Source organism: Mesoplodon mirus (assembly GCF_964341445.2).
Source record: "Mesoplodon mirus genome assembly, chromosome: 1".
Taxonomy (NCBI): domain Eukaryota; kingdom Metazoa; phylum Chordata; class Mammalia; order Artiodactyla; family Ziphiidae; genus Mesoplodon; species Mesoplodon mirus.
The window spans coordinates 60568189-60586441 of NC_138976.1; the positions used below are offsets into that span (position 1 = coordinate 60568189).

The 18253-nt window shown below is 35.7% G+C and overlaps 1 protein-coding gene across 6 annotated transcripts in view; it reads right to left on the minus strand.

The window, feature by feature from the left end:
- CNTLN (centlein) overlaps window positions 1–18253 on the minus strand; it is a 357687-nt gene that overhangs the window by 100642 nt on the left and 238792 nt on the right. For all 6 annotated transcript variants that reach the window (XM_082619946.1, XM_082619947.1, XM_082619945.1 and 3 more), the window contains exons 15-16: window positions 11233–11774; window positions 7413–7587 (exon numbers count right to left, since the gene is read on the minus strand). In XM_082619946.1, the coding sequence (XP_082476072.1) occupies window positions 7413–7587; window positions 11233–11774 (717 nt within the window). The remainder of the gene's footprint in view (window positions 1–7412; window positions 7588–11232; window positions 11775–18253) is intronic.

The following is an 18253-nucleotide window of genomic DNA, read 5'->3' on the forward strand; positions in this document are numbered from 1 at the left end:
TAACAAATGTTGATGAGAAGCAGTAAAAATGTTTACAGCCTATTGGTGGGTACAACACTTTGGAAAATAGCAGTATCACCAAAAATCGTAGAAACACAGTCTATGGTGTACCAATTCTACCCCCTAGGGATTTGATTACAGACAAATCCATACCAGTACAGTGGAAGACATTTACAAGAATATTCATTGCAACATTATTTGCAATAATGGCAGGAAATAATTAAAGTGATGAAGGAGAAAAACCTACAACGAAGATTACTCTACACAGCATGGATCTCATTCAGATTTGATGGAGAAATTAAAACCTTTACACACAAGTAAAAGCTGAGAGAGTTCAGCACCACCAAACCAGCTTTACAACAAATGCTAAAGGAACTTCCCTAGGCAAGAAACACAACAGAAGGAAAAGACCTACAGTAACAAACTCAAAACAATTAAGAAAATGGGAATAGAAACATACATATCGATAATTACCTTAAATGTAAATGGATTAAATGCTTCCACCAAAAGACAGACTGGCTGAATGGATACAAAAACAAGACCCATATATATGCTGTCTACAAGAGACCCACTTCAGACCTAGAGACGCATACAGACTGAAAGTGAGGGCATGGAAAAAGATATTCCATGCAAATGGAAACCAAAAGAAAGCTGGAGTACCAATTCTCATATCAGACAAAATACACTTTCAAATAAAGACTATTAAAAGAGATAAAGAAGGACACTACATAATGATCAAGGGATCGATCCAAGAAGAAGATATAACAATTGTAAATACTACTGCACCCAACATAGGAGCACCTCAATACATAAGGCAAATACCAACAGCCATAAAAGGGGAAATCGACAGTAACACAATCATAGTAGGGTACTTTAACACCCTACTTTCACCAATGGGCAGATCATTCAAAATGAAAATAAATAAGGAAACACAAGCTTTCAATGATACATTAAACAAGAAGGACTTAATTGATATTTATAGGACATTCCATCCAACAACAACAGAATACACATTTTTCTCAAGTTCTCATGGAACATTCTCCAGGATAGATCATATCTTGGGTCACAAATCAAGCCTTGGTAAATTTAAGAAAATTGAAATTGTATCAAGTATCTTTTCTGACTACAACGCTATGAAACTACATATCAATTGTAGGAAAAGATCTGTAAAAATTACAAACACATGGAGGCTAAACATTACACTACTTAATAACGAAGTGATCACTGAAGAAGTCAAAGAGGAAATAAAAAAATACCTAGAAACAAATGACAATGGAGACACGACGACACAAAACCTATGGGATGCAGCAAAAGCAGTTCTAAGAGGGAAGTTTATAGCAATACAATTCTACCTTAAGAAACAGGAAACATCTCAAATAAACAACGTAAGGTTGCACCTAAAGCAATTAGAGAAAGAAGAACAAAAAACCCCCAAAGTTAGCAGAAGGAAAGAAAATCATAAAGATCAGATCAGAAATAAATGAAAAAGAAATGGAAACGATAGCAAAGATCAGTAAAACTAAAAGCTGGTTCTTTGAGAAGATAAACAAAATTGATAAACCATTAGCCAGACTAATCAAGAAAAAAAGGGAGAAGACTCAAATCAATAGAATTACAAATGAAAAAGGAGAGTAACAACTGACACTGCAGAAATAGAAAGGATTATGAGAGATTACTATAAGCAACTCTATGCCAATAAAATGGACAACTTGGAAGAAATGGACAAATTCTTAGAAATGCACAACCTGCCGAGACTGAACCAGGAAGAAGTAGAAAATATGAACAGACCAAACAAAAGCACTGAAATTGAAACTGTGATTAAAAATCTTCCAACAAACAAAAGCCCAGGACAAGACGGCTTCACAGGCGAATTCTATCAAACATTTAGAGAAGAGCTAACACCTATCCTTCTGAAACTCTTCCAAAATATAGCAGAGGGAGGAACACTCCCAAACTCATTCTACGAGGCCACCATCACCCTGAAACCAAAACCAGACAAAGATGTCACAAAGAAAGAATACAACAGGCCAATATCACTGATAAAAAAAATGCAAAAATCCTCAACAAAATACTAGCAAACAGAATCCAACAGCTCATTAAAAGGATCATACACCATGATCAAGTGGGGTTTATTCCAGGAATGCAAGGATTCTTCAACATACGCAAATCAATCAACGTGATACACCATATTAACAATTTGAAGGAGAAAAACCATATGACCATCTCCATAGATGCAGAGAAAGCTTTCAACAAAATTCAACACCCATTTATGATAAAAACCCTGCAGAAAGTAGGCATAGACGGAACTTTCCTTAACATAATAAAGGCCATATATGACAAACCCACAGCCAATAGCGTCCTCAAGGGTGAAAAACTGAAACCATTTCCATTAAGATCAGGAACAAGACAAGGTTGCCCACTCTCACCACTATTATTCAACATAGTTTTGGAAGTTCTAGCCACAGCAATCCGAGAAGAAAAGGAAATTAAAGGAATCCAAATCGGAAAAGAAGTAAAGCTGTCACTGTTTGCAGATGACATGATACTTGCTATACATAGAAAATCCTAAAGATGCCACCAGAAAACTACTAGAGCTAATCAATGAATTTGGTAAAGTAGCAGGATACAAAATTAATGCACAGAAATCTCTGGCATTCCTATAGACAAATGATGAAAAAACTGAAAGTGAAATTAAGAACACACTCCCATTTACCATTGCGACAAAAAGAATAAAATATCTAGGAATAAACCTACCTAAGGAGACAAAAGACCTGTATGCAGAAAATTATAAGACACTGATGAGGTAAATTGAAGATTATACAAATAGATGGAGAGATGTGCCATGTTCCTGGATTGGAGGAATCAATATTGTGAAAATGACTCTACTACCCAAAGCAGTCTACAGATTCAATGCAATCCGTATCAAACTACCACTGGCATTTTTCACAGAACTAGAACAAAAAATTTCACAATTTGTATGGAAACACAAAAGACCCCGAATAGCCAAAGCAATCTTGAGAACAAAAAATGGAGCTGGAGGAAGCAGGCTCCCTGACTTCAGACTATACTGCAAAGCTACAGTAATCAAGACAGTATGGTACTGGCACAAAAACAGAAATATAGATCAATGGAACAGGATAGAAAGCCCAAAGATAAACCCACGCACATATGGTCACCTTATCTTTGATAAAGGAGGCAAGAATATACAGTGGAGAAAAGACAGCATCTTCAATAAGTGATGCTGGGAAAACTGGACAGGTACATGTAAAAGTATGAGATTAGAACACTCCCTAACACCATACACAAAAATAAGCTCAAAATGGATTAAAGACCTAAATGTAAGGCCAGAAACTATCAAACTCTTAGAGGAAAACAAAGGCAGAACACTCTATGACATAAATCACAGCAAGGTCCTTTTGAACCCACCTCCTAGAGAAATGCAAATGAAAACAAAAATAAACAAATGGGACCTAATGAAACTTCAAAGCTTTTGCACAGCAAAGGAAACCATAAACAAGACCAAAAGACAACCCTCAGAATGGGAGAAAATTTGCAAATGAAGCAACTGACAAAGGATTCATTTCCAAAATTTACAAGCAGCTCATGCAGCCCAATAACAAAAAAACAAACAACCCAATCCAAAAATGGGCCGAAGACCTAAATAGACACTTCTCCAAAGAAGATGTACAGATTGCCAACAAACACATGAAAGAATGCTCAACATCATTAATCATTAGAGAAATGCAAATCAAAGCTACAATGAGACATCATCTCACACCAGTCAGAATGGCCATCATCAAAAAATCTAGAAACAATAAATGTTGGAGAGGATGTGGAGAAAAGGGTACTATCTTGCACTGTTGGTGGGAATGTAAATTGATACAGCCACTATGAAGAAGAGTATGGAGGTTCCTTAAAAAACTACAAATGGAACTACCATACGACCCAGCAATCCCACTACTGGGCATATACCCTGAGAAAACCATAATTCAAAAAGAGTCATGTAACAATACGTTTACTGCAGTTCTATTTACAATACCCAGGACATAGAAGCAACCTAAATATCCAGCAACAGATGAATGGATAAAGAAGATGTGGCATATATACACAATGGAATATTACTCAGCCATAAAAAGAAACGAAATTGAGTTATTTGTAGTGAGGTGGATGGACCTACAGTCTGTCATACAGAGTGAAGTAAGTCAGAAAGAGAAAAATAAATACCGTATGCTATCACATATATATGGAATCTAAGAAAAAAAAAGTCATGAAGAACCTAGGGGAAGACGGGAATAAAGACACAGACCTACTAGAGAATGGACTTGAGGATATGGGGAAGGGGAAGGGTAAGCTGTGACAAAGTGAGAGAGTGGCATGGACATATATACACTACCAAATGTAAAAGAGATAGCTAGTGGGAAGCAGCCGCATAGCACAGGGAGATCAGCTCTGAGGTTTGTGACCACCGAGAGGGGTGGGATAGGGAGGGTGGGAGGGAGGGAGTCGCAAGAGGGAAGAGATATGGTAACACATGTATATGTATAACTGATTCACTTTGTTATAAAGCAGAAACTAAGACACCATAAAGCAATATAAAGTAGTATAAAGCAATTATAAAGCATAAAGGACAATAAAGCAATTATACTCCAAAAAAGGTGTTTAAAAAATATGATAATCTCATTAGATGTAAAAAAGCCTTTTACAAAATTCTACAACCACTTATGAAGAAACTCTCCAGAAAGCAGGCATAGAGGGAACTTACCTCAACATAATAAAGGCCATATATGACAAACCCACAGCAAACATCATTCTCAATAGTGAAATACTGAAACCATTTCCTCTAAGATCAGGAACAAGACAAGGTTGCACACTCTTTCCACTATTATTCAACATAGTTTTGGAAGTTTCAGCCACAGCAACCAGAGAAGAAAAAGAAATAAAAGGAATCCAAATCGGAAAAGAAGTAAAGCTGTCACTGTTTGCAGATGACATGATACTTGCTATACATAGAAAATCCTAAAGATGCCACCAGAAAACTACTAGAGCTAATCAATGAATTTGGTAAAGTAGCAGGATACAAAATTAATGCACAGAAATCTTTTGCATTCCTATACACGAATGATACAAAATCTGAAAGTGAAATTAAGAACACACTCCCATTTATCACTGCAACAAAAAGAATAAAATATCTAGGAATAAACCTACCTAAGGGGACAAAAGACCTGTATGCAGAAAACTATAAGACACTGATCAAAGAAATTAAAGATGATTCAAACAGATGGAGAGATATACCATGTTCTTGGATTGAAAGAATCAACAATGTGAAAATGATTATACGACCCAAAGCAAACTACAGCTTCAATGCAATCCCCATCAAATTACCCATGGCATTTTTCACAGAAAAAGAACAAAAAATTTTACAATTTGTATGGAAACACAGAAGACCCCGAATAGCCAAAGCAATCTTGAGAAAGAAAAACAAACCTGGATGAATCAGGCTCCCTGACTTCGGACTATACTACAAAGCTACAATAATCAAGACAATATGGTACTGGCACAAAAACAGAAATATAGATCAATGGAACAGGATAGAAAGCCCAGAGATAAACCCATGCATATATGATCACCTTATGTTTAATAAAGGAGGCTAGAATATATGATGGAGAAAAGACAGCCTCTTCAATAAGTGGTGCTGGGAAAAATGGACAGATACATGTAAAAGAATGAAATTAAAACACACCCTAACACCATACACAAAAATAAACTGAAAATGGATTAAAGACTTAAATGTAAGGCCAGACACTATAGAACTCTTAGAGGAAAACATAGGCAGAACACTCTATGACATAAATCACAGCAAGATTCTTTTGGACCCACCTCCTAGAGACATGGAAATGAAAACAAAAATAAACAAATGGGACCTAATGAAGCTTAAAAGCTTTTGCACAGCAAAGGAAACCTTGAACAAGACAAAAAGACAACCCTCAGAATGGGAGAAAATATTTGAAAATGATGCAACTAACAAGGGCTAATCTCCAAAATATACAAGAAGCTCATGCAGCTCAATAGAAAGAAAACAAACAACCCCATCCAAAAATGGGCAGAAGACCTAAATAGACATTTCTACAAAGAATATATACAGATTGCCAACAAGCACATAAAAGGATGGTCAACATCACTAATCATTAGAGAAATGCAAATTCAAACTACAATGAGGTATCACCTCACACCGGTCAGAATGGCCATCATCAGAAAATCTACAAACAATAAATGCTGGAGAGAGGGTGGAGAAAAGGGAGCCCCTCTGCACTGTTGCTGGGAATGTAAATTGATAAAGCCACTATGGAGAAACAGTATTGGAGGTTCCTTATAAACTAAAAATAGAACTACCATATGACCCAGCAATCCCACTACTGGGCATATACCCTGAGAAAACCATAATTCAAAAAGAGACATGTACCCCAATGTTCAATGCAGCACTATTTACAACAGCCAGGACATGGAAGCAACCTAAGTGTCCATCGACAGATGAATGGATAAAGAAGATGTGGCATATATATAGAGTGGAATGCTACTCAGCCAAAGAAAGAAATGAAATTGAGTTATCTGTAGTGAGTTGGATGGACCCAGCATTTAGCTAGAGGGAAGCAGTCGCATAGCACAGGGAGATCAGCTAGGTGCTTTGTGACCACCTAGAGGGGTGGGGTAAGGAGCGTGGGAGGGAGATGCAAGAGGGATAGGATATGGGAATATATGTATACGTATAGCTGATTAACTTCATTATATGGCAGAAACTAACACAACATTGTAAAGCAATTATACACCAATATGTTAAAAAAAGATATAAGCAGAATAAGCATCTCAATTGTAAACATGTAAATAAAACTTTAGAAAAAATAAAAATAAAGAAAATAAAAAATAAAATAAAATATATTGGGGAATAAAATACATTAGGTTGAAATTAGAAAAAAATCTGAAAAGCAAAATTAAAAAAATACACTGGGGAATAAAATACATTACGTAGAAATCAGAAATTTAAAAATTTAGTCAGACTAAATAATTTATTATCATGAAGGCTAATATAAAAACAGAAATTTCTTCTTTTCATATATTTTATATACCTGGAAACAGCAATGAGCTTATTATCACATTTATTTTTTTTTTGGCTGAAATATAAATACCTTAAGATTTATATTCAGGGAAATTATATCTATTTCCATGTTCATCTATGCAAAAGATTATACTAAATTTGTACTTGAAAATTATTAAGTGAGTATTTTCACTGTATATTCCAAGGAAAACAATTTTTTAAGGATTTAAATTAAATCACTGGCAACAAAAATTGATTTAAGTTATGAAGCATGAGATAACATTAAAAACATAGCTTATAATTAAGCAAAATTGTGATATACCTTTGGAGTCTTTCCATCTACATTTGGATACATTTGTACTATTTCTTTTCCTTGCATTTGGCTGTCTTCTGTTTGGCTTTCTTTCTGGTCTCCTCTATCGTCTGTAGGACTTATATTCTGGGATGTTTCTACAATAATTGTTCCCAAATTTTGTAAGGTCTGTGTTTCAGAATCACTGATTTTGGAAAAAAGTTGGGGGGGGGGAATAAAGCCCAAGAAGAAGAGCTGTTAAACGTACCTCTTTAAGTTCAAGACCAAATAATATTACATCACAGGTTATATAGATAGCTACAAGTTTAATTTGGGCATTTACTGGTTCTCATTGTTAAGAGAGAAAATTACTCAAAATATATTGAGAGAAAATTAGTTTAAATATATTTTACAAAATTACAAAATCTCATCAAGAAGTTAAGACTATCTAATATCACATGCTTGCTAGCATCACTTCTATAGTATTTCTGCAAGTGTTAACTCAGGAAGCACGTTTTAACGCTTGCAGGGTTGGAACACTCACTACTTTCTGACCCAGGGCAGAAAGTTTTAATATTTCTAACAGAAAGTTTTCTCCTAGTCTGGAACAAAATCTGAATCTCTGAGCCTTTCATGCATTGATCTAGTTCCATCTCTTATGGGTATTCATCATTCACTATAATACTTGTTAAGCACCAACTATGTACCAGGCACTTTTCTGGGCACAAGGGTAAAGTAGTGAGTGAAAAAAAAAATAGATGAAACTCCTTGCCCTCAGGTAGCTTTCAGCCCAGTGGGGTGGGGAGACAGGTGACAAAGAAGAGGACTAAGTTATATATATATATAAAACACATAGTATGTTAACAGTTTGTGTTAAAGAAAAAATATAAAGGGAAGAAGATTAGAAGTGCTGGTGTTGATGCTGAGCAGAAATTTAAGTTCAATCCCTTTTCCACATGGATGATGTAACTATTTGGATATAGTTATATGATGCTTGCAACATCTCTAAGGAAAACATCCCTAGCTTGTTCAAGTACTCCTAACATGAATGCTCTTGAGATGCTTTCCCATCCTGGTCCCTCTTGAAAAGTACACCAGCTTATTTTGATGGAGCATTATGTCCAGAATTCAATTTCATACTTCAAGTGTACAATGAGAAGTACTTAGTAGAACTCCTGGTAGATGTAGACTAAATTTGTATAAGCTTTTCCAGCATGCATATTGTACTGAGACTCTTACATGATTTAACAAAATATATTTTTACATTCACTATTACAAAGTCCCATATTTTCCCCATTGCATAGTTGAACAACTGACATTTTATAGCCAAGTAAAGGACGCTGTAGTCTTTTGGATAACTATATCTTCCCAGTCTATTGAGATCTTTGGGGATTTTGATTCTATCTTGTAAAGTATTTTCCAGCCCTTTCAGTGTCACATTATCCAGATTTGATAACCATGTTGTGCTGAAATTCTGCTTTTCTTCTTCTAGGTATTAACAACTCCTCCTGATTGTTACCTATCACTGAATGGGCATTGATAAAGATAATTCATATATCGGGACCCACAAAATGCAGGCTGCCCCAGCGGCCTGGCCCATGTCAGAAACCGGAACCTAAGTCAGCTGCACTAATGAGAAATGCATCACTGTCGAGGAAAGCTAACATATACCAATCACAATCCTCCAATTCAGCTTTAGCTAGTTTGTGAACTTTAGCTAGCTACCTTACCCTAGAAAATAGGACCTGCTAGCTTTACAAGAAAATCCCTGACCTCCTAGCAAATCATGCCCTGTTTCTGCTTTGTCTCTTATAATGCTCTATAAAACTCCCTCCTGCCCCAAATCCCTTGAAAGAGTGCTCCACAGCTTGTTAGGCACTGGACTCCCCTTATCCATGCATGTTTTCCCACGAATAGAGGTCTTCATGCTCGCTACTAAATCATATTATTTTTGTTCTTTGACATCATGCTCTTGTAATACTATTCAACTATGGGAAATAAATATTCATAAGGTAATAATTATATAATATTCTATATACAAATAAATAAAGGGCCAAGTTCTATTTTCCTCAGTATCCAAGTAAATTTCTTATATTTCAGACTATGAAAAGTTAAAAGAAATAGAATGTCCTGAAGCTCCATTGTGGGATTTCTAATTGCTTGAGAATTCTTTGCAGCTGAGTGATTCCTGAGACCGTTCTGTCAGGCAGGAAATGTAACAATTAATCCTCACAGTGTAAAACTGAGTTTCACTGCTAATAACTTAAATGACAATCCTATGTTTTAAGAGATATTGTGTGATACATCTCCCAAGATATGTGACCTTCTGCACATGCACTAAGAAGATGAAATTGAACTGAGGGTATTCCTTAACTTTCACATATTTATTCAGACATACATACACCAGTAAATATGTACCACTATATTATGAAGAGTGTGGTAGTACCAACTGGCTGAGATATAATTAGTAGATGAAACCAGAATTTCCTGGAAGACAAAGATAAACGCTTAGTGGGTTTTAAGCTAAGTAGGATTTTATCTCTAACTGCTTTTGAGAACAGGGAAGAAAACCTTAGAAGAGGTAACAAAGAAACAGGAACGCAGATTTGGTCTTTCTTCCTTATTTTCCTAAATTTGTTTTTGAGTTTTTCACCTGCCTAAAGACCAGAGGCATGACCACTGATCGTTTGAAACAGTGGTTCGCAAACTTGTCTGCATATTGGAATCAGCTGGAGAGCCTCAAAACATACTGAAGCTTGTATCTCACTCCAGAAGTTATGATTTAATTGTTCTGGGATGTGGCCTGAGCTTTGGAATTTTTACAAGATCCCCAGGTGATTCTAATATGCAAACAAGTTTGAGAATTGCATTTTAAAATGTTTCAGATCTATGTCTAAGAAAACTATCCAGAAACATCCCAAATCTAAAACATCATGACTGCAGATTTAAAAAAAAAAAAAAAAACTTGGGAAAATAAAAGGAAATATGCGCCATCATAAACCAAGACAGAATTATGGAAAATTGTTCCATGTGTCTGTTAACAATTCTGGCCACATTAAACTTCCCTATTATCTAGGTATAAAAAGAGGTGTTCTATTATCCACTTGCCTTTGTGGTTTTACTGATGTGCTTCAATGTATGAATGTATAGCCAGGGGTAAGGGTAAGAAATATTATAGATTTTTAGTATTCCCCTGTTGTTATTCACTAGGGGTTAGATAACTTAAAACTAGGAATCTGTAGAGCTTTAACTTTAAAGAACTAATTTTTAACCTCCTTCAATTAAAGTTAGCACAATGACTCTGCATAATACATACATGAAATAATTAGTGAAGATGGTTCTTAATTTAAAGGATGTTAAACAGCTTGTAGACATCTGGTAACAAGCTGAAATGGGTCATTCAAAATTTATCTAACTAAATTAAGGGGAAAAAATGTTTCTCCTCCCAGGTTGCCATGTCACAAGATAACTAAACCGACTTAGTAGGCTTGCCTGGGAATCCTTAGCTGTCAGTGGTGAATATGCAAAGGGCCAGCAAATTAAATCAACCTGCCAAACTGTCAATTTCAAGCCTCATGACTGCATGAAAATAGCATCACTGGAAGAAATCAAGCATTGCCTTCTTTTGGGTTTCCTGGCACCTATTCAAACACTCATGCAGTTGTGGCTAATTTTGCATGCAAATTTCAGTCAATAAGCTCAGAACAAGACCTCCCAAGATATTTCAAAGGATCTGACAGTATTTTTTCTGAATACCAAATCGACAGTAGTTGAAATTCAATCTCCATTTGCTGGTTCTTTACATATGCACAGTGTCCCCACCACTGAGCTAAGTTAATGAGAGCCTTACCTGCCTTCACACACATCCTCCCAGTCGTCCTTGCTGAGGTTCTCAAACACATTGCTCATGACCTTGATGGAGTGATTGAGAACAGTGTGGTAACGACCCACGGAGCACTTTTTCTTGGCCGCTTTAAATTTAACCTTGGTAGTGGTTGCCTTACAATCAGATTGTCTAGATCCAGATCTCACTTCTGTGGTGGTCATCTCAGATTTAGCTTTGTCTGCTGAACGCTGTAATTTCTCCACTGAATTCATCAGCTCTTCATTTTCATTTCTCAACTCATTAGCTTCTGCCACTTGTCTCCTTAGGGAAGTGACTTCTATCTCCAGCTCACTGAGTTTTACTTGAAGTTCAGCTTTGTCTTTTTCTACATCTTTACTTCCCTTTTGCAGTTGTTCCAGCTCTTTTTCTCTGGTCTTTGTGTCTTCTTGCTGCTGTTTTACAAGGGATTTCAGGAAATCATTTTCTTTTATTAATTTTTTATTCCCTTCTTTTAATTTTCTTGACCTTTTCTCAAAAGATTTTAGCCGATTTTCCAATTCAATGACCTAAACAGAAAAGTTTAATTTATTCTTTTAAAAGTCCAAATCCAGAATCTACTGTATTTTTATTGTCATTTCTAACTTATGAAAATAAAATTTCATTTAGCACAAGGACAAAATAAATCTGAAGTACTTAATTTCTAAAAAATTCTAAGGTGGTGTACATAAATACATTCTAAAATGCAATAATACATCTGTTGAATAAAGGACAGATGGTAAAAGAAGTTAAAATTCTACACAATGTGACACAGAACCAAGTATGCTAATAAGCTCTGCAGAGTTCTCTGAGACTGTAAGTGCTTTGGCTTTATAGTCTACTGTTGGGAAGGAAAAAAATTTCCTTCTACCATTCTAGGCTCTTTGGCTGGTCTCAGAATGAAATTGATAGAAGACAGATTAACAAGAGAAAAACAAAAAGTTAATAACATGTATACCTCCTGTATACTTGGGAGATACCCAGGAAAACTGAATAACTCCCCAAAATGGCCTAAGCCATCACCTTAAATACCATTTTCATCTAAAGACTATGTAAGATTTTGGTGGGCGGGAGTCAGTTATAGGAGGTTCCCAGGAAAAGCACAGTAAACAAGGGTCTGGCTGTTAGGCAGATTTAAGTCCTTGCCTTCTCCACTGATTACAGTTTTAGAGATTTGGTCATCTTCATCTTCCTGGTACAGCAAGGTATACCCCCTTACAAATGGAGATTTCCCTTATAAATGTTAATGTTTCTTACAAAGGGATAACTTCTACTCAGTTTTCAGAGCTTTTCCTATGTCTGTAGTTTCCTAAAAATAATCAGCCTAAAATAATCAATATGCCAGAGACATATTTTGGGGTGATATATTTTGCTCCCCCTCATTTTATTACTCGTGAAAAAGAATACTTTCAGAGAAAAAAAATTTATACAAAAAGTTTGAAAATAGTACATAGGGAAACTTTATTATTAAAATAAAATTAGCCTTCAATATTTAACTATCATATGAAAAACTGATGACCTAAATACAAAATGATCTATTGAGGCTGCTTTTTCCTAAATTATAAAAATGTAATTTTAATAGTCGTGAAGTCCTTAGTTTATACAATACAGGAACTTTTTACCAAAAAAAAAAAAAAAAGGAAATCTAACAATGTTAAAATAATTATTTCAAGGTTTCATATGAATTAATTATTTTTACATTTATTTCATTAAACAGTGTTCATGTTGTAGGACACAGAAATAATATATAATTCTTGAACTTAAGAAATTTCAAAAACTATTCAGAAACAAAGACAATTGCACAAATAAAGCTAATAAAGGGTAGAATCTAAGTGCCATTAATCTGGACATAAAGGAAAGAGCAACTGATTCTAAGCCATGAGTACAAAAATTTCAAGGAGGAGTTGATTTCAACTTAAATCTTGAAAAATATTCAATACTGTTTGTAAAGCACTGTTGCGGAGGAAGACATTTCTCTCTACCCATCTGTGTTCTTATGGCTGGTCTAAGAATTAAATTGACAGGAGACAGATTAACAGGAGAAAATCAAAGGTTTTATAACATGTGTACATGGGAGAGACCCAGGAAAACACAGTAACTCAATGAAATGGCCAAAACCCTCCTCGCCTTAAATACCATTTTCAGCTAAAGAGAAAAGAGGATGTTGGTGCTAGTGGTTTAGGAGGAAGGCAATTAACAAGGAGATGGAAAAGCAAATTCATGGTAAACAAATGTTTGCTGAACCATGCAGAGACAATAGGACACAGAGAGAAATTTTAACAGACAATTTGCTAGATTCTTCCCTGACAACACACACCTAGTTTATACTACAGTTATCTATGGTGATAGTTCCCTTCCTGGAATAGGTCCTCTATCTTCATTCTCTTAGGCAGTCAGGTGGAAGGTCAAAGTTTCTTCCTGAGTCTTTTGGGCCCTGATTGTTTTTGACTCAAAATAATCCATATGCCAAAGAGACTTTTGTAGTGACAAATTTTGTTCCCTTATAGTACATTTTACCATTTATAAAAATTTTTAATAAACACAATCTCTTCTGATAATCTCAAAAACAGGTGAGGTAAGTAGAACCGATAATTATCTTCCCAGAAGAGGAATGGAAGCTCTGAAAACTTAACACACAGACGTAAACATTTCCTGGTTTAAACTGGGATTCAAGTTCAGGATTTTGTGCCCATCCCACTATTCCACAAGCTGTATGGGGAAGAAGATTTTCCCAGATATATGTGGAAAATGAACAAAGAACTAGGGTCAAGAAAGAAAGAGTCAAGCAAGAAACTTTTATAGGTCTTAACAGGGCTTACTCTTGACCTGGAGTAGACATATATGAGTTTGCACCAGACTACTTGTAGACCTCTGTATATTTCTGGGAAACAAATTCTATTGATCCCTCTCAATACAAATACTTTATTGGAGAGCTGGATAATGTGACAAAAAAATACAACGATTGAAAAACTATATGGACTCATACTTACCTTAAAACAAATCCTTCAAAGGAGAAAACATTATTGATACATTGATAACCAATGATTTAAAATAATATTTGAGAAATACACAAAAAACTTATGCATACTCTTAACACTTCCCAGTTTACTGGACTTGACTCATGATGGTGAAGATCTAAGTTGTTTCTAATGTGAGTTTCAGTCCTCTCTGATCCTTCTGCACCCTTAGTCTTCTTGTGAGTTCAACCCCCTTCATTTAATTCAATAGTCATTTACCAACTGGTTATGCTGCCCTGGGACATGGATATTTCCCAACACAATATGAAGAATCTCAGCTAATTTTAATCATTTTTTTCCCTAGTATGATATACTCCCTACTGTTGGACTTATGTCTTTGTAGGGCTTACTCTTGCCCTGAAATAGAGGTATATGAGTTTTTACCAGAATATTGTAGGCCTCTGTATATTTCTGTGAAACAAATTCTGTTGTTCCTTCTCAATGCAAGTACTTTATTGGAGAGCTGGATAATGTGACAAAAAATACAGTGTTCAGGAATACATGAACATTTTTACTTTTTCCAAATCACTCTATCACCAAATTATACTCTCAATTTACTAAAAAATACTACAAGCAGAAAAAGAGTATCACCTTTTTCTCTTTGGTTTCTCTCAGTGGTTTTTAATCACTGCCCCAAACAGCATAGTTTTCATAAATATACTTTAAAATATTTTAGCATGTTAGATTCCAGGGTGGAGTGAATAGAAGAGACTGTATTTTTTTTTTTTTTTTTTTGTCTTTTTGCGGTATGCGGGCCTCTCACTGTTGTGGCCTCTCCCGTTGCGGAGCACAGGCTCCGGATGCGCAGGCCCAGCGGCCATGGCTCACGGGCCCAGCCGCTCCGCGGCATATGGGATCCTCCCAGACCGGGGCACGAACCCGTATCCCCTGCATCGGCAGGCGGACTCTCAACCACTGCGCCACCAGGGAGGCCCAGAAGAGACTGTATTTTTAAAAATTATTTTAGAAAATAAAAAAGTATACCTTAAAAAAATGATTTTGACAGTGATGGTATAAAAATATTAGTAAGAAGCAGTGCAGTCTAGGGGAAATTGAATTTTTTTTTTTTTTTTTTTTTTTTTTTGCCGTACGCGGGCCTCTCACTGTTGTGGCCTCTCCCGTTGCGGAGCACAGGCTCCGGATGCGCAGGCTCAGCAGCCATGGCTCACGGGCCCAGCCGCTCCGCGGCATATGGGATCCTCCCAGACCGGGGCACGAACCCGTATCCCCTGCATCGGCAGGCGGACTCCCAACCACTGTGCCACCAGGGAGGCCCCAGGAAATTGAATTTTGAGCCTGGTCTGGATCTCACTTCTAGCTCTGATTGCTTTACCTGGTAAAGTTTTTAACCTACTTTACCTTTAGTTTCCTCATCTGTGAAATGGGAATAGTAACAGCTATCTTGCAGGTTACAAGCATTAAATATGATCATATACCACAATTCTCAATAGACGGTGAGTTCTAAACGGTTCATCATCATCACCATTATCATCATTATTGTCTCTATTACTGTTAATCATAACAGCTACTTAATAAAATTACTTGAGCTAAAATATAATTACTTGCACTAAATATTGCTGAATTAGCTATTAAATCAACTTTACAGTTTTTTTTTTTTTTTTGCGGTACGCGGGCCTCTCACTGCTGTGGCCTCTCCCGTTGCGGAGCACAGGCTCCAGACACACAGGCTCAGCGGCCATGGCTCACGGGCCCAGCCACTCCACGGCATGTGGGATCCTCCCGGACCAGGGCACGAACCCGCGTCCCCTGCATCGGCAGGCGGACTCTCAACCACTGCGCCACCAGGGAAGCCCCTCAACTTTATACTTTTGATTAAAATATAACATAATGAAGAAATGTAACAAGCATCTTAAATTTGAGATTTCAGTTTTAGAAATTGGCATTATTTTTTTATTTTAAGATTGGGTACAATTCATGAAAATTTTAGATACCAATGGAAAAGTACCTTTTTAAGGTCTGTTATGTTTAAAATATTTAAAGTCTGTTAACTGCCTAATGTGAATCTATGTTTAATCATAAGAACTGGTCAAAATTATTTGCATTTAAGTTTAAAATGGAGGACAACAGAGATACTACTTCTAAAGAATTTGATAAGGGAAAGTCCATAGCACATATGAAAGTGTTATTCAAGGTATACTCTCAAAAAATTGTTAAACTGATTTCACCTCTCCAAAAACAGAAAGGAAAATTTCAATATATATTTGAAAATGCAAGTCTGAGGAATTGTTAAAGGCATTTGGTTTGTGTGCTATTAGATCATCTCAAGTCCAGTACTGAGCATTTAATTTACCAAAAAGATGGCTCCTTTCAAAAATGAAATAAAACACCCGACTTTTTAAAGTTTGCGCTAGAGCTACTATAACAAAGTACACAGACTGGGTGGCTTAAACCCTAATAACCTCATTTTAACTTAATTAAAATTTTAAAGACCTCCATCTTCAAATATAGTCACATTCTGAGATACAGGGGATTAGGATTTTGACGTAAGAATTTGGGTGGGGGACACAGCTTATCCCTTAACAGAGTGAAATGTTAAGACATTATTTTACAAAGGATCTACTTATATGTTTCATTTCTACTATGTGTTATAAAAATATTGTTTTCATGTTTTTACTGTCTTTTAAACCCACTTTGAATGAATTTCATATATATCCTTCTAAAATAAGGGAACTCAACTAAAGGGGTTAAATCATGACTCATACAATTGCATTAGGTTAATATTTAAAAAAACAGTGACAAATTAGCACACTAATTTGACACACGGTCCAATGAAAACAATTTCTGTTGGCTTTTAAGGCTTAAAATGGCTTTCTGGATCTACTATGGTAGTAGTCAATGAAGGGGAGCAGAATTTTGCCACCCCAAAATGTCACTTTGACATATGTCTTATCTTGAGCTGGTTTTTAAGAAACAGCAGACACAGGAGAGGCTCTGAAAACTTGAGTAGTAACTGACTGCCCAGCCCTGACATCTTTTCTTGTCTTTAGCTGAGGAAGGTGTATAAGGTGACGGCTTGGACCATTTCAGGGTGTTACTCAGTTTTCCTGGGCATCTCCTATGTATACAGAAGGTATGCCTGTTGTTAAACTTCTGTTTGATTTTTCCTGTTAATCTGTCTTTTTATTACCGGGGATATCTCATCTGAGAACCTAAAAGAATAGAGGAAAAATTCCTCCTCCACATCATTTATGACAGTTGGAATGAAATAATAAACTTCTTTAGGTTTCTACCCTAACACAGTAAGTAGTCGTGTAGTACAACATACCCACAGAAATTAAAATTATACAAAACCTGGCAAAAAAGAATATTGTTCTGAAACAAAAAAGATAAATTGCTATAAACTGTATCACGTTCTAGCTGGTAGTACATACATTATTTCAATTACTTATTTTATCTTAAGATAAATGAACATGAGCATTTCTTGTTCTTTATGTTATAATATAAAACTGATATGTGTCATTCAGTAATAATGAGATGATGGCCTGTTACCTGAGCATATAGAAAGTGTTAGGAGTATAAGGAATCACATCATCTGCTGTATATCACTAGATTTCCTACGAATCAATTCACAGACATACAAAATGTAAGTAGCTACATTAATATTTTTGTCTATATATCTGTACACTTCCAGTTTTTTCTAAGAATATTTCCTTTATAACAATAGCAAAAAGTATTAAAATAAAACCAAGTCCACTTAACTGAAATTGATGAAAATGTTATTTATATACAAAAATGTAAATTAAGTACAAAATTGTAAAGATAAATGTTAAGATTTTTAAACAACATTTTACTATTAAAGATAGCCATGTTGTAAAGCGAGTATAGGGTTTATACAGAGTGGTTCTATTAAAACAGGGAGAGCTACACCAAATCATATGGGCATAAATTTTTATCTAAAATGAGACGAGACATGTATAATTTTCAAGTTTAAAATTAAAATTATAAACATATTACCATTTTACTGCATAAAG